This window comes from Ictalurus punctatus, chromosome 26 (genome assembly GCF_001660625.3).
Source record: "Ictalurus punctatus breed USDA103 chromosome 26, Coco_2.0, whole genome shotgun sequence".
NCBI lineage: Eukaryota > Metazoa > Chordata > Actinopteri > Siluriformes > Ictaluridae > Ictalurus > Ictalurus punctatus.
The window spans coordinates 9,118,451-9,143,278 of NC_030441.2; the positions used below are offsets into that span (position 1 = coordinate 9,118,451).

Consider the following 24,828-nt stretch of genomic DNA (forward strand, 5'->3'; position numbering starts at 1 on the left):
CGGATTCAGTCACACCAGCCTTTTCTTTTATAAACCACAGATATGTATAAAAAACTTTATTATCACGTCGTGCATTCATTTTCTCGGGAATATTCTCACAATTTGAGTGCAGCAGAAATACTCACACTGACTGTTAATATTTACACGGAGCTGCCGTGTATACTTTAGACGATATTTTCCACCCACCTGTATTCGGACAAACTCTTACTCCTGGGCTAGGACTTACCTAACGGCAGGCGCTGCTTAGCAAGTACCCAGCGTTCTGCGCTATGATTGGCTTGTAGCGCATCATCTCAGCAGTCAGCCAATCATAACGCAAGAGGGCGGGGTATACGGAATACCGGTAGGAGGAAATATTGCCTAGCACATCCAGAACTTTCTAGACGTAAAGCGCGAGAACAGACAGGCGGGCTAATGGCAAGCGATAAGTGCGTGCTTCTGAAACTATAATGGTTTGTGTTAAAAAAAAATGCTTTAAAGGCCTGTTAGTGAAATAAATATTTTCTCGTTGCAGGAGTTTTACTGACCGCTTCATAGACGCGGACCCAACGCGAGCACTTGAGGTAATGATAGAAGCTAACTGCTAGCTTTGGGGTGTTATTATTATAATTAGCTAACTCACTTAACAGTCCTGCAAACCCCTGACATCTACACATTCAACATGTGCTCACTGATAACAAACCCTGTCACTAATTTACTTTCTACGTAGCATAGTTTTGTTTTGTTTTGTTTTTTTTAGCTAGCTAGCTAGCTAAGCTAATATGAATAATATGAAAAGCTAAGTTAGTTTAGCACAACAGTGTAATAGATAACTAGCCATGGTGGTAGGCTGTGTGTTTTAACACCCAACTGATTTCTGTAGTGAATTGATTGTAAGTGTAAAGCCTCTGTAATGTGAGAACAGCTTTATCTGCGTGAAGAAACTGTTTATCTTCTGTACCCAGGGCAGTATTTACCTCCTGTTTGTTTATCTCCATCAGCATAACATCTGTATGAATGAATGATCACGGCTTGGAAAGCAATAATCTTCACCAAATAACAGTTCTAGGCGATTTAGCGCTTAACCACTGTGGATTCTTCATCTTCAGCTGTCTAACAGAGGCCCACAGCTTTTGTGCCAGAATAGATCGGTATATTAAACTATCAGTGATAACCTCTATATCTGGATTAGAACCGCAGTCCTAGCTAAAGAGAACCAGCCCCACAGCACCATGCTGCTGCCACCATGTTTCACTGGGTTTTACCACTTTGCCATACCAGTTATCCTAAACAGGGTCGTGGGGCACGCGCCTATCCCACCGAACTGAGGGCTCAAAATGAGAGACACCCTGGACACGGTGCCAACCCATTGCGGGCCACAATCATACACACGTTCACACAACCATTCACACGCTATTGTCGATTTGAAAATTCAAATCAGCCTCCAATGCACGTCTTTGGACTGGGGGAAGAAACCGGAGTACCCATTCAGTATGGGCCAGTACTTAACATATAATCCAGCACCTCTTCACCAAACAATGATTCTAGATGATTTTGCGGTTATCTACAACCTCAATCCCAAAAAAGTAGGGATGCTGTGTAAATAAATGTAAATAAAAACAGAATGCAATGATTTTTCAAATCTCATAAACCCATATGTTACCCATATGTCACAATAAAATGTAGAAAACATATCAAATGTTTAAACTGAGTAAATGTACCATTTTAAGGCAAAAATAGGGTAATTTTGAATTTGATGGCCACAACACGTCCCAAAAGAGTTGGGACTTGGGCAACAAAAGGCCGGGTAAGTGTTACTTAATTTCTTATTTTATTTACATTTTACACAACGTCCCAACTCTTCTCAATTGGGGTTATACCATGGTGGCTCCACTGCTTCGTGGAGCTCATGTGGTCAGTGTGGTACTGTTTTAATATTGGAAACTGCTGTAACAGTAAGCACTGGTTTCACTAATAACTATCTTGTACTATTAATTGGTCAAAGACACCTACTTTGTACTTGCCTTGTAATTTTTTTCATGTGCCTTGTATATACATACATATGCCCTCCATTTCTTATTTTGTTGCTTTAAGGTTGTTTTATTTTCTTCCACCGCCTCAACGCTGTTATTCTCGATTCTGATTGATCAGAAAGAATGCAATACTTTGGGGGAGTGCTGTAATAGGAGAATAATCCACTATAAGCTGGTGTATTGCGCAATTTCCAAAAACAGCACGTCCTAAAGTTTATTTTTTTCTTCAGTGGTTTGCCTCTGATTGTGACTTTCCATTTTACTTTTAAGCTAACTACACATTGTGCTTTTTAATCATTTATAGTTACTTATTATTTAATGTTCTAGAACATCAGCGAAAACAAACTAGCACCTGTTGTCACTTATTATACCACAGCATGGTTGGATTCTCGAATCTGATTGGTCAGGAGGTCTGCATTATTTTCGCGTGACAGCACGGCTCGGACTCTAGCATGAACTATAGGTTAATATTAATGTGCTCGTTCGAACGCATTATTGTTTCTATAGTAACAGCTCATACACAGGGACTTGTACAGCAGACACTCCACATAATCTAAGACTAATACTGAACAGGTTTAAAAAGCGTGGGGTTGTTTAACAAAGTAAAATGTATAATCTAGTCATTGATGTGACCTTTTATATTATGAGACATTTATTTAACATTTATGGAAGGAGGCTGTGTTGTAAACTCTTTGTAACAGTCACAGTGCTTTGCAGAGTTTATCAGCATAGGAAAGTCTTCAATTTATGCTTACTACTTTCTCTGTAAAATGTTGAGATGTGCTTTTTGAGAGAGAGAGAGAGAGCGAGCGAGAGATTTGATCAAGTGGAGAAAGCAAAAAGGAGATGCGGGTGAGGGAATGACTTTTATGTAATATAAGTGAGAACAGGAACTAACTTGCCTCTCGGACATTCCACAACATTAAATCAAACTATAAACCGTTAAAACGCACAACATGTGGTTCATTAATAAACATTGTAATTGTTGGTAAATCACTGTGTTGTAAGCAGAATAACACACTCCAGATCATGCGCTTATATGAAAAGAATATGCAGAGCAGGAAATCAGTCACTTACTGAAAAGTTTTAAGGAAAAAACTGCTATTTTTGGGTTGTGCTATTAACAATAATGACAATTGATCATTGACTACGTTTACATGGACAGCAGTAATCTAATTATTGACCTTACTCTGAGTAAGATAATAATGTGATTAAGGAGTTTACATGAGTCGCTTTTAGAATACTCCTGTCATGTTCCCGCATTACATGTTATAGAACATAATTAGATTAACAGCCCGCGCCACGCCGTCCCTCCAGAATGTCACGTATCAACATAGAGTTGGTCTTCGTTATGGTACCGTATACAGTTTTGGGTGTTTTTATTTAATTTTTTTACAAACGCTTTAAGTGCAGTTAATTATTTGTCATGCTATACGTGTTAATAGACGACTGCTTGAAGTCGTGGGCTGCGTCTCAAATCGCGTACTTACCGTCTATATAGTAGCCGAGATACATGTATTTTTCCCCACTACAGGCCTATAGTAGGCAAGTATGCGGTTTGGGATGCAGCCAAACTCTCTTGTTCGCGGTAAAATGTTGAGCACTGCTGTGAGATCGTGTCCTGTTGCAAAATGTGGTGAAAACTCTCACACGACATTAATAATGTGTTTAAGGTGTTTACATGTCTGTAATACACCTCGATAATGTGACTAAAACAGGTATACTCCACCTGTCTTAATTCGAGTATGACCTTAATTAGATTAAGCTAAGTAAAAATTGCTGTTTACATGGTAGTTTCTTAATCAAAGTATGGTCTTAATCGGGTTAAGAGTAGATTATTGTCCATGTAAATGCAGCTATTTATTGTTAATATTTATATACATGTGGTTGAAATCTTTTTTTTTTTTCTTCCTTTTTGGGAGACTCGAAGCATTGGTGAGTCATTTTGTTTTAACAACTTTACATTTTTAGGCTTTAGGAATGGGCATGAGTAGTTACTGTGGTACTGTTCGTCTCAATGAAACTGATTATAGCTATAGGGTGCTGCAGCACACACACACATACACTTAGTATATCACCGGTATGTTTTATTCTCGTATAACCCTACAGAGTGTCGTGTGTTATTCCTTACTTAGATAATACATGGTTAAAAAGTAGCATGTGACGTTCATTAATAAATTTTATATTGTAATCATTGTTGTGGTATAAGAGGAATAAAACACTTCGGAACATGGTGTTATGGGGGACGACTTCAGGGTGGTCACTAATTCTGATGTAACTCTGCTTCATTCCAGCCCACATCACACTACCGTGTCGTTGATTATGTTCCTATAACGACATGCCCTGTCGTGTTTTGTTCAGTCCCTCCAGGATTATTGTGATCGCAGAAATTAACGCAAAATCAAGCAAACTCCGCAATATTCGAAGGAGTTTGCAATGATTTTTTTTTTTCTTCAAAATTACATATTCGCATCACACGATGCACTTTCAGCCAAAGTCCTCTTCGATTCACGTGCATCGAACATGAGTACAGCTAAACGGCCTCATTTACCACCAGATCCCACTGTGAAAGGCCGGGCAAAAGTATTTTGTGTAATTGCAATTTCACTAATTCAAGTAGTTTTCTGCAACAAAAGCACACAAAACTCCTCAAGTTGCATTGCAGACTTTGGGGACACACACACCAAAAACGCACAAAAAACACTCCCCGAAATCCTGTACAGATCGTTTATTCTTTAATTGAATCCTTGTCGTGTTTTGTATGTTCTTTCTGCTCTAACACCCCTGTGTCTATCCTCAGTGTCTGTCTTCCTATCTACCTGTCTGTCCAATATTCCCTCTTCTTCTTCTTCTTCTTCTTCTTCTCCTTTTTCTTCTCCTTCTTCTTGCCATATTAGCCTCTGCATTATTGATATCTCAGAAGCCTGCCAAATGGAAATGTGTAATTTACCAAAATACATTTTTTATTTGCTCTTGTGAGCATTCTGAAACAAGTTTTCTGTGGGTGTTTTGATTAAAATGCTGCATTGGCGTGTCAAAAAAACCCCAAAATGCAATATAGGTCTATTGCTAGATATATCACAGTTTTAGTGTGTACTAATATAATTGCAGTGCGCTATTTTAGGCCATATCTTGCAGGCCTACTATTTATCTGTCTGTCAAAACTTTTGAATGACAGTGAGTGAGTTAAATCATACTATTAACACAACTACAGGCTTACAAAACTAGCAAATTAAACCATTAATAGCATTTCTTATTGTAGCAGCACCTGATCATTTATCATGTTTTCTTGTTTTTGTTAACAGGAGCTGAATGTGGCTTTAGGTGAGACGGCTAATAATGCAGAATGGCTGTGTCAGCGAGCATATGCGCACATCCTGCTCAAAGACTATAACAGTAAGTGTGTGTGTGTGTGTGTGTGTTCTTTTCATTATTATGTGGCTGTTTTATCAGTTCACTTATCTCATTCCTCCAGAATGACAGTAGGAGCTTCAAAGAGTTTTGAGTTGTTTTTTTTAAACCACGATGTGTGTTTGTCATCTTGTCTGTCCATTTATGGTTTGTGTGAAGGGTTGTCACAGTACCACAAAGTTGACTTTAATACTGACACTGATGATGTTATTATAATGCCTCATTTCATGGTCAAAAGAAAAATACTTGAAACCAACTTTGATCACACTGTCCATCACACTGTTTGTGTTTTACTTCTGTTGCTTGTTTTTAGGAATTCACATATGTAACTTAAGAAAAATAAGTCATGTGCTTACATGCTTACCAGGTTTACATTCTCATTGTGCTTTTTCTTGCGTTACTCTAGTGGTTATGTACCCAAACAAGTGTTGAAGTATACTTCCGTAGACTGGAGAGTAGATCTGTGTCGTCTTTATGCTTGGGTTGAATGAGGGGAAGCACTTCTAATATTCAGGATGACAGCTGTGAAATATAACTAGCTTCTTGACTATGTCTAGATATGCTCCAAAAAGGGGTGAATCCACCACGCTCCCACAGTTGCATCAGAAAAAGGCACACTAAGTCCGGCTTCTGCTGTATAACGATTCAGTATCTCTACACAGTATTACTCTGCCACAATTTCCAGTGATGTTTACTCCTATTATATTATATTATATCATATCATATTATATAGACCAGTATATTTTATGTTACCAGCCAACCTTTTAAACATTTTTGTGTAGGACCTCTACAGTTTAACATTGGAATGAACTAGTAAGAGTTATTGTTTAAAAACGCACCAAAAGAGCAGTCTTTTTCCACCTTATAAAAAAACGAGTGTTGAAGCCGGAATGATTTGCAGAGTTTTATTTAATTTTTTTAACTCTCTGATATTACTTCACACTGCCTGGAAGCCACGCCCTCTTTTTCCATCTCACATGTCGACTGTTGACCCGGAGCTCCGACACTTCCTGTAAATGGAGAATGTTTTGAGTTCATTAATATGAAAAAAAATCTACCGATATTTGCTCGACTTGGCTAACAATCGGCAAGTTTATATTTAACATCGGTTAACTATCTATCTATTAGGGATTCCACTAAAAACATATTTGAAAAAGGACAAAGGTGTCACTTTCAGTTGGCCGGAAGAGGGGAAAAGGTGACGATTTTGACCTTAAAAGATTACAATGAAGTGTCAGTTTTAACACGAGTACAATAAACGGTGAAGTTAAAGTGATTAAGTGAGATTAGGATTGATTGATTTTATTTATTTATTTATGCCCATCATGCATCAGTCAGTGCTCAGACATGTTCAAACCCTTTGAGCAGCAGAATAACAGAAAATGTTGGCCATGTGGACATCAGACAACAGATTAGTAACAGGATTTTATCTGAAATTTATACTGTTTACTGAGCATTACTGTGGAATAGCCTAAAAATCCACCATCCAAAATTGAGTTTTTACAATTGCTGCTGCGAGAAACCTGCCCAGCTGATAATGTTATTACACCATCCTGTACGCTCGTTTAACCCTGAACGGGTAGAAATTCTCATTATCCTATTTTTTCTTAGTCTATCTGGATGTTTTTTTTTATTAAATTTTGTGGGTTTTTTTAAAAGTGATAACTCACAAGCAGGGAAAAACAATATTGTACAAGCATACTGTAAATACTTCTGTAGCACCCCTTGTGAAACGGTCACAATTCAGATCGTGCTTGTGATGGTGTATCTATTACACTGTGACACCGTTTAAAAAGCTAGAATGAATGAAATGGACCTTGTGTCAAAGTGTACTTATGTGGATTACGTGTTTTGCCATTCACCATTTTGTAGTCCTTTGTCACTGCATGTTGTACCTTGTCTGGTTTGATAAAGTAACTGTGATCCCGCCAATTGTTGCCTTTTCCACCGCCAAGTGATCCGTGTTATACTTCATGCTGTATCTAGTTACCGTTCTTGCCCAGGCGCCATGCGACCCGAGCCGCGATATACAGATGGATCTAAAAATAGTGCGGACCACTGATTTAGTCTAATGCAGTCCAATTAGTCAAATTGGCTGGTAGCACAACAGGTGGTGTGATTTGGAAGCATGTGCACATCATGTTACTGCAATGCATGAGACCACATTTGCTTTTGCAAAAGACGCTAGGAAATAGGGTTTATTTTCTTTTTCTAGCTGTTGAACGTACTTAGAAGGAAAAAACACTAATAGCTCGGCTACGGACCTGCTTGTCCAAGGCTATCGGACTACTGACCTGTCCACCCCTGTTATTATTTGTATTTTATTTGCATATTCATTTAGGAGCAGTTGATGACGCTAAGAAAGCCCTGCAGCTTCAGCCTGGTATGTCACTTGCATTCCTGAGAACAGGGTGAGTTCCTACACAACATTATCACCCAATACTTCATGACTGTTTGTTATAAACTGAATACCGATTGGTCAGTAACAGGCAGTTTTCAGTTGTAAACATTATTGTGTTCCACTCAGACTTTTAGCATTGTAATTCCATTTTCATTTCAGTCAAAATCTGATCTATTATTCACATTTAAATACGAATTGGCCTGTAATGTTCTTTTGCCACATGCAGAAAGAACAGTAGCACTCCTATGCATTCATATGGCCTAAACAGCTAGAGGTTATGTACTCTGTTGTTGCAGGGTTGTTGGCCTGCTATAGTAACTTGATTACGTTTCATTAAATCTTCTCATATTTTATGTTTTCAGAATTGCAGAATATCATCTTGACAACATCAGTGCTGCACACCAGGCTTTCACAGCTGGAAAAGGACTTGAAGGTGAGTCAGTTTATGCTTGAAGGCAGCCAAAATACATTGTCAGTCACGATTATGTTATTGTGGTGCTGAATACATTTAGAATAGAAATTGTAATAAGTGCACGTTTAAGTTAGAGGTGTGGCCGGGAATGGTTTTAGTCCTGCTCCCGCAATAATTATTTGTACGGTGGAGGAATTACGTTTTCAGGTTGTGTGTCTGTCCGAGATTCTTATTACACTGTTGAATGGATCCAAACGGAGTCAAGGTCAACTGTCTGAAATGGTTTTTCTTCAAGAGCTTCCTTTCTGTTTGAAGTATATACAGACTAGTAACAAGAAGGACAAGACTTGTTGATGGCGGAGGTATTCCTGTCGTTTGTTATATACCTGCCCTCAGTATTTATTTATTTATTTAGTTAGTTTGTTAGTTATTTATTTTCATGAACTTAGTGGGTTCTGTTACCCAAAATATAAAAACCTGCCATGTCCTGTACACACCTGTGTTAAGCAGTGTGGCCGTTTTTCCTCATGCAAGCTTCATATCTGACAATCTGCATGAAAGTAGCATCTTTCTCCACTTTCTAATTTCTGTTTGTTTGTTCCAATGAACACCTATAGTTTATATTTTTCACAGGTGCTAATGAAGACTTTCAAACATGGATCAAGTGTTGTGAAGAGAAAATGGCAAGTAAGTTTATTCAATTCAATTCAATTTTATTTGTATAGCGCTTTTTACAATAGACATTGTCTCAAAGCAGCTTTACAGAAATATCAACATGGTATACAGATATTAAAGGTGTGAATTTATCCCAACTGAGCAAGCCACTGAGTGGCGACGGTGGCGAGGAAAAACTCCCTAAGATGTTTTAAGAGGAAGAAACCTTGAGAGGAACCCGACTCAGAAGGGAACCCGTCCTCATCTGGGTAACAACAGTTAGTGTGAAAAAGTTCATTATGGATTTATATGAAGTCTGTATGGCCTTAGGAGCAGCCGTAGTCCCAGCAGTCTGGAATTAAAGAAGATTTGAGCTCCATCCAGAGGCAGAAAGGATCTGGATCTCTAGTATCTCCATAAATTCGTGTGGGGCTCGGCGAAAGGAGAGAGGGAGAAAAAAGATTATGACTGCGAAGTAGTAGAACAGAATCTAGTCAGGGTAGGCTTGAGTAAACAAATACGTTTTAACTGATAAGTTTAGACTTATTAATTATTGGATTTCAGACATCTTAGACACTGATTTTGCTATACAATGAATCTGGGTCGTTTCCTCATTTTCGTGTATGTTTAATATTCTTATTATTATTACTAGTATAAGTATAAAAACGAACCCAGAGTTTAGCTCCACTGGCTAGTCTGACCATTTTCCTTGAAAAGCAACATATGAGGCAGCAGGGTTGAGTAAAACCTTGTGTTTTTTTTTTTTATTTTATTTATTTTTTATAAAACCTGTGTATATAACTCGTGTATACACACTGGAACACGTACACTGAAATGACACTTCTACAGTACACAGGACTACATAAAGTGCAAATTTACACAGTGTGAGACGAGTGCACAGTGTGAGACTTTATAATGCACAATGTCATTATAAAGTGCAGGTAAGCAGTGGTGGTTGTGTGATGGTGTGGTGTTCGGAAGGGTTTGACTAGTCCAGGTAAATGTTGGGAGATAGCAGTGTGTAGTTTTCCAACTGCATTAGGGAAGAAGCTGTAGTGGAGACTGGAGGTGGTGGTGGCACCTTGGAACCTCTGGTACTTTTTACCCGATTACAGGAGTATGCTAGCGTCCTTGCAGATGCTGCGTTTGTTCTAAGAATCGCACCAATGGTAGGTAGAGCGACTCAGACCCCAGGTGGTTTTAATGTTGTGGCTGATCTGTGTATATTTTTTGAAACAGGAAATCGGAGGGGGAATTTATAGTAGTGTTCAAGAAGCAATGAAACTGTTGCTTATATTCTAGAAACTCAGCTGTAGCTTAGCAAACCGGCTAAATAATGTAGCCAGGAGTGTTTAGAACTTGTTTTTAACTGTGTAGTATTTTCACTGCAAATTTGCCCTTTGTGACTTTGTTGTATTTATCATGGAGCAGAGCTTACCAGCCACGGTGCCTCAGATTGCCATTGGGCCGTGGCTCATTTATTCGCTTGTAGCAGTTTTTTTCCTTCCTTTGGGCAGTCCTCATGAGGCTGTGAGGGCTTTGGGCTTCCTGAGGATTGAACACAAGGCAGTGAAATTAAAAAAAAAAGAAACGGTCTGGGGGAAAAAAACACCCTTCTGGACAAGTTAGAAACACACTGACATGCATCAATATCTTAAAATTCTTGCTTGCTTGCCATGTCATACACTCATTAGCTGTGTGCATACTAGCTGAGCATCATAGTGAATAGACCATCAGTCAAGGCAGCCTGTGCTGTTTTTTGAAATAAGGTCAAAGATATTTGAGCTAAGATCAAGATTTTGGAGGAGGAAAGATCAGACCCAGAAACTCCAACCATCTTTTTAACACAAAAGGGAATAACTTGTGGAAAACTGCATGAGCAAAACTACACAAATAATCTATATTTGATGTTAACTAGCTGCTGCTGTAAAGTTTGTTGAGCATTTGTTTGGACACACATCGGATGACAGCACCAAAATAATTTTTCTGGCATTATTTTTCTCAGAATTTATAAACTCTCAAATTAAAATATGAACATTTACAAAACTTCTTTTTTTTTTTTTTGTCATGGGTGTCACTGGTTCAATCCTGAGCTTGAGTGAATGTCTGTGCGAAGTAGATCTGTAACAACTAATCGATAATAATCGATTATGAAAGTCCTTGTCAACGAATCTCATTATCGATTAGTCGGTCTGCGCGGGGTGCGTTTACTCATTACATCACTTCTGTTCCGAAAACACGCATCGGAGAGTAAATACTAAAGTTGTGTCCCATATGATGCAGTATGTACTCTACCGTCTAGTGTATGAATTTTAGAAAGGTAATATCATCTGAAAAGGAACATGAGCGGGTTGTTTAATAACCGGAAGTATTAGCCATTTCCCAGTCGACGGTGCATGATGTCATACGCACGAAATATGATGCCGCTAACTTTAACCTAATACCCAGAGTCACCGACAATGACTTTCTTCAGTTTACTGTTTGTCGACGTTACCTTTTATAAAAAGTAATGCATAAATATTGTGTGAAATTTCTCTCTATGTTCTCCTTGTTTATTTGTGGGTTTCCTCCAGATTCTCCAGTTTCATTCCACCGGCTAAATTGTTCTTCGGTGTGAATGAGTATGATGGCAAGTCCACCTTAACTCTGCCCAGAATAAAGCAGTTAATATCGATGGATAATTGAACGAGGAGGGACCATATACTGTATGCCTGTATCAAATCACTTATTTGATTTCATGAGCACTATTTTAATGATGATTACATTGTAGAAATGCAATATCTTTTTTTTTTCTTTTCATTTTTTTTTTCCTTCACTGAGATGCACTTGAAACAGACAACTGAAATTTGTCAATTGACAACTGAAAATGGATTTGCTTTCAGTGCGCGTTGGCTTGTTTTCGAATTGATTTAAACAAGGGTTTTTCCATTATTCTTATTTTTCAAAGGCTATAAACATCACAAACTTCTCTTTTGCTCTATAGTAGAAATGCTACACTGCTCATCATGCAACAAATCTTTATCTCTTTACTAAAATATATTTATAAATATAAACTCTGAAATATCTTCAGAATTTGATGGTTGTGCTTCATTTCCAGTGCCATGTGTTTTGTTCAGATATCCTGCTCATGATTAACTGCAATTATCTTTCCTTTTTTTCTTTTTTTTTTTTTCTTTTTGCACAGTGATCTAATGTACTTAACCCTGATATTCAGATATTTTTTAAAGCCTTGTAGATCTCCGAGAGCAGGATTGAACACAGCTGGCAAATAAACAGAATAAATATTAGTATGGATTCAGTGGCTGCTGCATCGTAATGACCCTTAGTTAAACGTGCATGTCAAAAGTGAGCTTATTGACCCAAGATCTCCATTAGCAGTTCGCGCGCTCGCTCACTCGTAGAATATTCCAAACAGGGGCTATTCTTAGACCCAGCATGCTGAAATGAATGCCCGAGGGTAACAAATAACTGTTAATGCACTGATGTACATGATAAACAACCCTGTTGAACTTGCCACCAGCAGAAGCTTGTGTGTGTGTGTTTAGAATAACACTGTGCAGTGCATGCTGGGAGCAGCATGGTTGTTTTTAAAAAGCAGCATCGCTCTTTGGCTCTTTTAGATGATTTAAGACTCGAGCAGCATGCTGTCCTTTGGCTGTCACTGTCAGTTCTCATGCAAAGTTCTCAAGTTATATTTCTAAGGGTTGAATTAGAAACTGTCACAAAAACCATTTGTTATTTAGTACTTTATCCTTTGCAGTAGGTTTTTACGGCGTGGAGTGTCTAGACTGATCAAGGCCGTCTTCCTCACTTCTGTATTGAAATGATGCTTTATTGTAGTGTTAGTCCTTTTATATTGTAAAGGACATTTACCATCTGTCTGCATTTACTTAATTTTTTTTTTCTTTTAACCCCCCCCCCCCCCCCCCCCGGCAGCTTTTGGCTCTTCCACATAGAACAGAAATAGAGAGAACTCAAACCTAGAGATTTTTTTTCCTTCTCTTCGTATCTCTCCCCCTATTTTCCCCCTTCTTTTGAAATGCGACCTCATTTTAAGTGCCATTAATGCGCCGTCGGATGCTCGCGAGCTCCATCTCATACTGTTTATGAAAATCTTCAATAATTTATGAGACATAACAGCTTAATACTGGGGGAAAAAAGACCTCTTAGGCTCATATTTGCTTCCATAAAATTCACTTGGATTGGTAAACAGCTCTCAAACTATAGAATTATATCTAGTGAGTAAATATTTTAAAGTCTAAAGTTTGTTATAAAGAGACAGGTTATGCCTTAAAATTGTGAGTGAACTCTGTGGGCAAACTAGACCCAAAAATTTACATGAGTCTCTTTTACGTTCCGTGTTTCTAATTGTGTACGTACTTTATTTCATCAAGCATAAGATGTGGGAAATAGTTCTGGTTGAATACAGTATTTATTTGCATTCAGATGCAGTATGATGTGCCAGATGATGGAAGTTTTTATTTAGCATATGTCATAAACTGACAGTTTATCTTACTGATGCTTTGTTCTTTCTGCTTCCCTGTAACAGCACAAGACCGAAATGGAACCTCAAATTTGGTATGCATTTAATTTTTTTTAAGCTGTCCCCATGTAAATACTACCTCCTTTAATATTGCATCAGAGGCAAATGAATTACCCGAACATCAAAACTTAAATGACCTTAACAAAGAGATTGCAATTTATTTTATTTTTTTTAATCAGGGTTATGTCCATCATGGTGTCAGCTTTCAATTACTCACATTCTGCTCAGTAAATGGGAGAAAGTTCTTTTTTTGTTATGTGTTGATAGCATGATCATGTTTTCTAATATGAATAGCAAACGAGTGTAGTATGAGCCCTCTGTACATGCAAAGATAGCTTCCAGACATTTTTTTTCCACACTCCCTAGGGAAATTGTCTTTGTATATTTGCCTATATATTATTTTCCCCAGTTGGGGGCACTGTTGCTCCCTTTAAAGGAAACAACTCCAGGAGACATTAGATACAGCAGGTTATAAATGTTGTAGCTATTTTCTGGTGTATTTTAATTGATCTGTGACTTGTTTGTCTTTCCCTTTGGTTCGTGTGGAACGCACACATGCCTCAACATCAGCAGCAAACTGCAACTCCACATGTCAAGTAAGTGCAAGAGAATTACTGACTGATGTGTTGTAATACCACATAATGCTCTGTAACAGCTTGAACCACAGTCCCAGTGTCGAGTGAATATTTTGTGTGAGCTTTGAATAAATGGCTGTTGTGATCATTTGGCTATTATATTGGTACTATAACCGTAGTCGTTAGTATTCGGTTGCTCAACTTTCCTTCTTGTCCCCTCAGACGTGACTGGTACCAGACAGAATCTCAAGTTACTGTCACACTAATGGTCAAAAATGTCAAGAAGGAAGAAGTTCACATCACATTTAAGGAGAAGGAGGTAACAACTAAGTTCTTTCTAAGCTTTGCTTTAACAAGAGGTATTCAGTCATCAGATAACCTTTGAAGTACAATAACGTCATTACTGTTAATAGTGATACTGAGTAGTATCATTATCTTTTCCAGGTTTTTTTTCCCCTAATAATGAAGTTTAGATGTTTTCAAAGTGCAAGATTTAATCTAATCATTTTTACTAAAGCACAGATGTTCAGTCTATTATTTTGAATTACAGAAAGTTGAACAGGCATATCACATGTTTTCACAGTCGCTAACATGCCACCTTACACAGCGATAAACAACTGCTCATGTCCTTTTACAAAGCGATCAGATTAAAAGAGAGACGTGGGAGGGGGGGTCTCTACAGGGCCCCCCTTTCTCTTCCTCCGTTTATCTTATCCCTTTCTCCCCAATAAAAAGGGAAAAATCAAAGTTTCACCCGTTGTTTGATGTGGATCCTATAAATTAATTACGGATAATGTGAGTATAGTGTAATAATTTGGTTGCAAACGAGTTGGAGACTAGATAAAATATGAATGCGGTGCTATCAGGGGAACCTGCCTGCGGGCTGTTTTCGCGGCTCCCGCCGGGATATACCAGCAGTCTGCGCGGCATTAATGAGGAGGTCTTGCCAGCTCAAAGCATCATCCTCTAAAGCACACAAACTCCGAATATGTGTGGGGAGTGGAGGATGAGGAGAGAAAGAGAGTAGAAGAGAGGAGAGGAGGCGTGATCGGGAGACTTGGAGTTGAAGCAAGCCTCAAAGCTAAGCCTTAGGAGAAGTTTCAAGGCTGGGGGCTTCCATCTCATCCTGCTTTGTTTCCAATGTGTGATGCACTCCAGGGCATCAAACATACCCCCTGGCTTCTCCCTCACCACACCTGCAGCGATGCCTTAGTACAACAAAGTTTTGTTGATCTACATATTTTTTTAGAACTGTAATCTAATCGACAACAGAATCTCTGGTTAGCAAAGGACTGTTAATATTTTTTATGGGTTGGCTGGAATTAACCACAATCACGTTCATATTAAGTTCTCAGCCTGCCTTGTTTCTGTTAGAATACTAATTTTCACGTTATTGATTTATGATCAGCTAACTAATGTATTTAAACTCTACACGATGTAGACCCGCCTGACGACAAAATGAAAGCAAAATGTGACCTTTGTTGTTTTTGTTTTTTTGCCCTCCACAGTTGAAAGTAATGCTGAAACTTCCATCTGGTGAGGATTACTGCCTAAATATCCACCTTCTACACCCTGTGGTTCCTGAGCAGAGCACATACAAGATCTTCTCCACCAAGGTACATCATTAACCTTTTGCATTTTTCAATATAAAATTTATAGAATATAAAATAGCTTATTTTTTTTGAAGCCCTGTTGGGTTTTCGTTATTTTATCATGATGAAAGAAAAATTCAATAACTTTTTATAGTGTTAGACTGTAAATTTAGGCTAAACAATGGAATTCTGAAATCTAGAGCTGCAACAACATATCAGTATTATTGATAAAGTATAGTCAATCTTGTCGTTATTCCATTTTATTAGTTGGCTTAGCAATGCTTCCAATCAACGTCGCTTATTTGAAATCGGGGGGAAATGCAGATGGCGGATGCTGTAATGCAGCGTCACGAACTACGAGCCAAGTTATAAGATATAGCATGTCATTGTCTGCTTTTCTGCCAGTTCTGTTTTAAGTTTAGGGGATGAAGAGATGTGCAATAGTTTGAAATCCTTCGTCTAGCGTTCATTAACATGGCTGTAATACGACTAGGCCAGTGTTAGCCGTTGGCAGAAAACACAGTTGCTTGTGCATGCTGATGAGTAGGATTTCTCACAACTAATTTGGGAGGTCTGTAGCTGATGGCAGACAGAGATTTGTAAAGCTGTCCTCCAGAGTCTCTCTTTCATACCCGTGTACCGCAGTTAAATGAGAGAACATTGTGTAAGAACTTTTTTTTATTGATTTGTTTTGTAGAATCAGATGAGTAGGGGATTGCTGCAGTATTTTCCTTGTAGTATCCATATTATGGACAGCTCCTGTGTAATATCACTCCTGAGCACGCAGAGAGCTTGGAGTCTCCTAAAGCTGTGCATGTGCAATGTCATTTGCCCTGAGTGCTCAGTAGCCTGAGTGTTTGGTTGTATATTGGGTAAAACATCAAATGTTTCAAATACGATATCATGTAACGATAAATATAATGTACATAAAAGATCATATTTAATGTTCATTTGTGACAGGCTAATAATTTTTCTTTGCTGGATTATTTGAACTCCGATTGATCCAATAATTAATTAATTAATTAATTAATTTACCGACCATAAAAAGAAACTGACCTACATCCCATTGATGTTCTCAAAATAGACATTTTCCATTTTAATGCATTTAAAATGTACATTTTAGTGGTGTGAAGCATCTGGATGCTGTAACTATAGTCCATACTTCCGAATCCCAAAGACTGCTGCGATACACACGTCGGCCGAGGTGCGATCTGGTTGACGGTAGAATCGGTGTGATCTATATGCTCCAGTCACGATTCGATTCAGGATACAGTTTGTCTCAATTCACGGTACGATTCCCAGAAAATTTTAATGAAATTTAAATGATGAAAAATGATGATTGAAAAGACTTCTTTATTTTCATATTTATTACTATTATTTTTTTTTTTTTTTAACGAAATGTATTACAGGTTCACCATATCTTTAAAATACATAATTACATTTCTATATTCCTCTGCAGTGTTTGTCCCCAGGGTTAAAAGTTTAAAAGCTATAGAAGAGCTCTTTTTAACCATACTAACATGGTCATGTATCCGTATAACGTATACTTGCGTGTTGGTCGCTGCAATCCAGAGCTATCAGGCCATCTGTCACTTCACGAGTGCAAATGATTCCCAGTAACGGCGCAGGCTCTCCACAAAAGAATGTGATGAAGTGACCAGCATGCTCACTGCAAATTTTAACTCTGTGGGCTGCACAGATTAGAACCTCCGGTGTTCAAACAGCGACACCGCATGAGATATAATTAATTGAATGTGGAGATCAGAAGTTAGCACAATGCAAATCATCACATTTTCGCATTGTGATGCATCGTGTCATAATGTATTGTTACTATTGGTGGGCGATATGGACTATATCACAAAATTTCCTGGTGTTTATTTCGATAACGATGTCAGTGACGATATAAATATAGTACCGTTCACCACTGTGATAGCTGTGATTTTAAAAATTTTCTGTAACCGAACCAGTTCCAGATTGTAGAGGTGCAGCAGCTCCTCGTTTAGCGATGAGCTCCTCCTCATTCACGTCCGCCTTCTGCCGTAATTGTTTTCGCTCTTCACGTGAGCTGCGAATGGGTTGCAGACCGTCGCACACAGAGATACCTCATTCACTAGGCTTTATCTTTATTATCGCGGGAACACTAATTCTTATTGTGGGGAGAAGTTCTACCAATATATCGCAAACGATAAGATCCGTAATCGTTACACCTCTGTGGTAGAATCATCGCATGGGTGACAAACGATCTCGTCTGAATCAAGAGCATTGAAGCACTGACAAAACCTAGCAAAATCCAGCACAAAGCTGTTCTATAACTCTCCAGTGTACTACATGACAATGCTAGCCAAACTTACTTAATATCTTCAGTAATGGTAATATCCTGCACTTGCCAGTAGCTTACTGACTTTGCCATGTTGATTTGACGTCAATTGTTTTTCTTTTGGTTTCCTAATCAGGGGTTGGAAATGACAAGTGGCTTTCCTTTAGTCTCTATTAATTCACTAAACCAGCGAACCTACTCATTATATTTAATTACATTGTGCGCTACCACTTTTTAGCCTAGCCTGTGTGTGGACAACCAAAACATGGGATTAGGCAGTGCATTTCAGCCTTTTTGCCTGGTGGGCTAGCTAATAAATTTAGGATTTGTCCACTGCTGTATCTTATTTATTCTATAATATGCCTCTTGTCAGTAGAAACACATTATTGATGGGTAATGTAACAGATTTCACTTATAAATGTCAGGCACGTGTGTGTGTGTGTGCGTTGTTGCCTGTGTAAACCAGTTTTAATAGATTTTTAGCTTGATTTATGACGAACGATTACGTTAAAAGGTTTTTCAGTGTGGTCAGGCTCAAAACTTCCGTGTAGGTGCACATCTCCTTGCACTCTGTGCACTAACCTTGAACAAGAAATGCAAACGCTCGCTGTGAAATAGACACTTGGCATGCAGATAGACGCTCCTATATTCTATCCTATATTTTAGGAGAAGCCAAAATAACACTTGAAGGATGCTTGCTTCTAAAAATGGACAGTAACGTGGATAATGTGCTTTTCCAGGTGCACACTTGCGGTCCAAAAAAAAAAAAGACATTGCAAAAATGTGTATATAGAGTTTGTACTACTTTTTTTTTTTTTCTTTTTAGAAACTAAATTAGCGACCGAAAGCTTGATGGATATTTATTTTCCTTGTTTTGGACTTGGTATCAAACAAGCAGCCATTGTTGTTGACTAGCCTTTGAATTTCTAGCCTCTGTAGAACAAACACATTGCAAAGACTGGTAAATGGCAAGTAAATGATTGTTTTGGTGAGAGTGCACACACACACACGCTTGTTAAATATGTGTCTCTGAGAAATGCCCCATCAGATTCACCTCATTTCCACCCTGAACCTTGTGCCATGGCAACGGTGGAAAGCAGTGCATACCACGGATGCCTGTATAGGCTAGTGTAACAAGGGCCCTGTTTAAATGGGATGAAGAGCAGAGGGAGGTGCAAACCTCACTCTCACACACACTCACTCACTCTCTGTCTCTCTCTCTCTCTCTCACACACACACACACACACACACACACACACACACACACACACACACACCACTCGTGGACGCTGGACCTGAACCTTCACAAAGCCCCACTTGTCCATGGGTCTGCCTGGCCCCTCTGGAGCACCTGGTTTTAGCAAACATGCTGGCATGGTGCATTGCTCAGCACTAACCCACTATCATCAAACATGGCACATGCTGTGAATCCAAACCTTCTTTCGTCCTTCATTGTAATGCAGTTTCACCAAAGCTGTTCAACTGCTCTAGATTTTTTGCCACACGGTTGCTTTTTCAGATCCTGTATTGTGTTCAGTGTTTTTATTTGAACACTTAAAACATGAACAGCAAGCAATCTCTAGTCTTTAAAAGTGCAGGACTCTCTATATTCAAAATGCAGTTTGTGACTTGTGACCTTGAAATTTTCTATAGTTTTTTTTTTTTTTTTTTCTTCCATAGGTTTGCACTTGTGTAGATTTCAGTGCACCACCAGAGCCTGCAGACCAAACTGACTGACTCAGCTGCAGACTCGCGCAGTTGTCAGACCTCTAATGACTGACCCACACATCATTATTTTTACAAGTCTGTTTGCTTAATGATGCGGTGTCCACAAATTAATTAGCTTGACTCAGGAAACCTTTTTGTTTCAGCAAACCGGCCTGATTAGCATATATACAATAAATGTTTAGAGCAGTACATGGAAATGATCTATAATGTAAGTGTAAAATGTTTTTATCGAAGGAATTTATAGGAATATATTATTCTCATGCTCTTGAATATCCCAGAAGCAATAAATATAAATCGCTGGGTATCTGCTTCAGTGTGCCTGACTTTGCTACCAATCAAGATTTTGTTGGCAGTGAACAGTAAATTATTTGCATTGTGTGTATCAGCTGTGTAATTAGTCCTTGATCTAAGTCAGTGGTTCTCTAGGGCTCGGGAACTTGAAAATGGATGGAAGCCCTAGGCTCTTGAAGCAAAAGCTTTTTTATTTTTTTATTTTTAATAAAGCGCCTTGGGGTCGGTTTTCACTTTCAGTCGAACATGATCTCAAATGAAATGTCAACATGGAATTCTGAGTTGGCAAATAGGATTTTTTTTTCCTCTGTGAAAAACAGCGTGCCTAAGGCATCTCAAGTAGGAGGTGAATTAGAATGTCAAAAGTTGGACTTTTGTACTTAATCTTGTTAATGCAAGCATTCTCTTAGTGCATGACATTTTTTCATGTGTTTTTATGCAAGTGTGTTTCTTCCCCCTCGGTGCTGTTTTCTTCACATACTTTAAATAAGTTGCGCTTACTTGACTGTCTTAACCCCTCAAAAGTCCATTTTCAGCTCTGTTTGTATAGCGCTTTTAACAATGGACATTGTCCCAAAGCAGCTTTACAGAAATATATCAATTCAGGATATAGATATAAAATGTGTGAATTTATCCCTAATGAGCGAGCCAGAGGTGACGGTGAGGAAAAACTCCCTGAGACACAATGAGGAAGAAACCTTGAGAGGAACCAGACTCAAAAGGAAACCCGTCCTCATCTGGGTGACACGAGAGAGTGGGATTTTATTAATAAATAAATCCCTTATACAAATGTGCTAATGTTACATGGTCAAATAGTGCAATTGTGTAACCAGTAAATTCATTACAGTTTTTACATGAAGACTGTTTGTGAAAACTTAGTCATCAGTGAGAGGTGTCTGACCTTGCTTGCTATACCAGGATGACTAGGAACCAATTACCAACCACTTTAATGGACAGAATGGATGGATGAGGAAGGAATGGAAAAGCAAAGGGCATGATCTGAAGCACTGCTGTTTTTGCGAATCATTTCCCTTGCAAACAAATAATCAGATCCACCCCCTTTTAATTTCCAGGTCTGTCTCTGTTGGGTTATTTATTTATTTTTAATGAGATGTCTTAGAATCCACAGATATATGTCAGTGTCTTGTACATTGACACTTTGTACCCCCCCTAACCTCCTTTTGGATATTTTGGGTGGTGTGAGTTTAAGAAACTCAGGATATGTGACATGCCAGGGATGGCCGCCGGTTGCTCTAATGGCTGTGATGATGACAGGCAGGCGGTTTTTAGGTAGCATGGTGGGATTTTTTTTTTTTATATTTTTTTCCTGCCACCCCTCAGGGTCCTAATGGCACTGTCAGGCAGCTTCGCTGATGCCCGTCAGGATTCTCAGCGGTTGTGCAGTGCCTGTCACCTCCCTTTACACCCAGCCCCAGCAGACATGGGAAGGAGATTAATGTTGCATACCCCAAGAAGGAGTGAAGGTGGAAAAAAAAAATGAGCCAGTCTTCACAAGTCACCATCTATGGCAGTGCTGATAACTGCTCAAAGCTGCAAAAAGCAGGAGAGGTGTAAAAATGTTCACCTGCTGTTCAGAGGGCAACCCCTCCCCCCTTTTCAATTTCTTTGTTTCACTGAGGATCCATCTTTGTTTTGTGCATTTTCTTTTTTTTTTTTTTTTTTTTTTTTTTTGCTTCATCCTTTCACACGTTCTTACTTGACTGTTTCACCATGCCAGAGGTTTTAATTTACAGCTTGATTGCCTCCCCCTAAATCACTATTTAAGACACTTTGATGCTCTAGCTGCACCATTGGAACCGATTTTAATTTAGTCCCATTTATATTTCTGTTCCTGGTCTTAAAGGATGCTTGGTGATAATGAAGCTCTGTTATAGGAGAATATATTGACCAAGCAATTTCAACTGGGAAATTGCTTAGAATAAAATAAGTGCTTATCAGAAGTTTGTCTTTTTTTTTTTTTTTTTCTTTAAGCATTTTATGAATCCAAACAACTACCATACTCTAGCATCCCCATTTCCGATTTGCAACTGTCTGCACCAAATGTCCAGCTAACCTTCATGAAAACATTCCCTATTATGTCTGCACACATGGTTTTCCACTCAGTATGCGTCTTGCTTTTGTAAGCTCATTGGCGATTTAGTGGTGCACAGCTCTGTTGTGCTCCACTGCTTCTGAGGAATGCGCTCCTATTAGAATGCCCATTGTGTCTGTGAAGGTTTACTGGTATCCCGATCATTTTACATGCCTAGGCAACAAGTCAAGGTGACTGGATTTGACAATGGCTCATTGTCTGTTTTTTGCTCTACCTCCCTCAGGTTGAGATAAAAATGAAGAAGACAGAAGGCATCCGGTGGGAGAAGCTGGAAGGCGAAAGCATCCTTCCAAACTTGAAGCACTTTTCTCCCTCTCCGAGTCAGTATCAAGAAGCACATATCTCCTCCTCAGAAATAAAGTCAGCCTGACAATTCCCCGCTCTCAATTTCTGCTTTTCTCTGTTATTCTGTTCTCATTTCAGACCAATACCCATCATCCTCCCACTATACCCGCAACTGGGACAAGTTGGTGGGTGATATTAAGGAGGAAGAGAAGACTGAGAAGCTTGAAGGAGATGCAGCACTGAACAAGCTGTTCCAGCAGATCTACACTGATGGCTCAGATGAGGTCAAGAAGGCCATGAACAAGTCCTTTGTAAGTATTGGCTTGGAATACAAGCAACCTTTCATTGTTTTGCAGTAACATTCAAACATTATTAAGTATAAGGCGTTAGAACAACACTGTCTCGGTACACATCACAAACTATCCCGAATCTACAGCATGCTTAAGTCATACAAGATCTCTCAAGATTGCCAACATACGATTTAGGTTTATTTTCAGGAATTGACGAATCATAAATTCATTAACTAGCCCACCAAGCAACTGAAAGCTCCAATGCTTGTTTGTGTTGCCCAGAAACCTAATTAAGAAGGCTAAAAATTAGTAGCTAACGTGTTTTAACTCCGAAGGTTTGAACAGCTAGTTAGACTGGTTAGGAAGATGAGTGAGTACTGAAATTCACAGGGAATCCTGATCTAGCACTTTGAGTAATTGTGGGTTCTGTCATTGTATCACATGTAAAATATACTATAAGAATCTCACTAGTGTCTTAATTTTTGCTAGTCACAAAGGTGTGTTGTGCCACTGTTAGTCGTATACTACAGTATTTATTTTTAGAATTTCCACATGCCGGATGCTAAAACTAGTAATGTTTAACCCGCATGCAAATTAAACTTGTTTTTGTTAAGTTTATAGGAAGGTGTTTTTTTTTTCCTTCTTCTTTATTTGGTTTCTGGATGGAAAGGAAAAAGAGAAGGAAAACACTCTAGTTATAGGTTCAGTGAGCTGCTGATGCCGACTTGTCTGCTGGGCAACTAGGAATAAAAAATAAAAATAATAGACCTGACACAATCTGCTTGCTCTATGCACTCAGCCTTGGTAAGGGGAAGACTTTCATAAAATGTAGGCGTCACCTTATTTTATTCATAATAAAAAATAAAACACAGACACACCCAAGTAATTTAACAATCCACTTAGGATCTACTTTTTCGTAAAAGGTAATATCTGAAAGGAATAAACAAATTTTCTCTCACTTAGAGTAGATCAGTTACTACCGGTCATGTCACTTCAAACAGTACCATTGTTGTATCAGAATTCCCCCCGCCCCCCCCCCCCATTTTAACTGCTGATTATTTTTTTTTCCATATTTACTCGTGTAGTGCTTAATCATTTATAAAAGTACGTTATTTTAAATTCTTGTAGCTGTTACACATTTCATTTAACTGTTTTGAGCCATTGCTGTTTTGTGCACCTAGTTCATTCTTCAAAAATATTGTCCTCTTTCTTTAACTGGTGAGATGTGGAATGACGAGCTGAGAGACATTTGGTCCTCCAGACCAAAATATTTAAGATTAATATGATGAGTATTTTTTTTTTTTTTTTAATCTCTGGGGAAATATTGCTTAGCTTGCTCTAGGGGGGGAAAAGAAAATTCATTTTTATGCTCTGATTTTATCACTCTTTCTTTCTGACTTTATTTATGAAACATCCGTACGTTTTGTCTTCCAAAGAGTACACTGTGAGTCTTGTTTCTTGTGACCGTCATCATATATTCCGCTGCATACACTTCCTGTGCTTGTCAAAATAGCGATTTTGTTTTATAATGTCGTTTTCTGAGAGCTTAATCACTCCTTAATCTTTACACAGATGGAATCAGGAGGCACAGTTCTCAGTACTAACTGGACAGACGTGGGCAAGCGGAAAGTAGATGTTAATCCCCCTGATGATATGGAATGGAAGCCATATTGAAGGAACTTGGCATGATGATTTCAACATGACATACAGGTCCATAACCACCTCACAGCACTGGCCTTCCCTTCATTATGTGCACATTATGTCCTGTTCACATTCGGCCTGTCCTTCAGACCTAATTGCATAAATCTGGGACTAACAGTTGTGGTGAGCACTTGTTTATCGCTCATAATTATTCCCCCTCTACATTGAAGATTGATCGAGGATGAAAGTTCATCAGTGTCTCAGAACCACCTCCTGATGTTTTTAGATGTCTACTACACCTGCAAGATTTCTTTACCCTTTTTTAATAGTCTGTGATGTGGAGACTGGCTGTCTGGTACATCTTGTCTTTGACATTATTCAACCTGCTCAAGTATCACTCGTCTCTTGTCAAGTAGCCTTGCATCGGTATACATATTGGCCATTTTTACAATGTATTTCAGGGGTTGTGGTTTCCTTGAATTAATATTATTCAAACACATTGTAAATAAATTTTTCTCTGGGTCTGGAAATGGAAGTCCTCAATTTTTTTTTTAATCAGAATG

At 38.6% G+C, this 24,828-nt stretch overlaps 1 protein-coding gene across 2 annotated transcripts; it reads left to right on the plus strand.

Moving 5' to 3' along the window:
* The first annotated feature begins 311 nt into the window (after positions 1 to 311).
* Positions 312 to 24,795, plus strand: sugt1 (SGT1 homolog, MIS12 kinetochore complex assembly cochaperone). 2 transcript variants are annotated; one of them, XM_017457507.3, is made up of 13 exons: positions 312 to 428; positions 515 to 563; positions 5,318 to 5,408; positions 7,765 to 7,834; positions 8,187 to 8,257; positions 8,870 to 8,923; positions 13,440 to 13,468; positions 14,004 to 14,029; positions 14,231 to 14,327; positions 15,517 to 15,624; positions 22,273 to 22,369; positions 22,473 to 22,645; positions 24,197 to 24,795. In XM_017457507.3, the coding sequence occupies exons 1-13, from the start codon at positions 415 to 417 to the stop codon at positions 24,296 to 24,298; spliced, it is 981 nt and encodes a 326-aa protein (XP_017312996.1). In that variant the 5' UTR covers positions 312 to 414; the 3' UTR covers positions 24,299 to 24,795. The 2 variants fall into 2 exon arrangements, with proteins under 2 accessions (XP_017312996.1, XP_017312997.1); XM_017457508.3 differs by having other exon boundaries at positions 14,007 to 14,029.
* Positions 24,796 to 24,828: the final 33 nt, after the last annotated feature.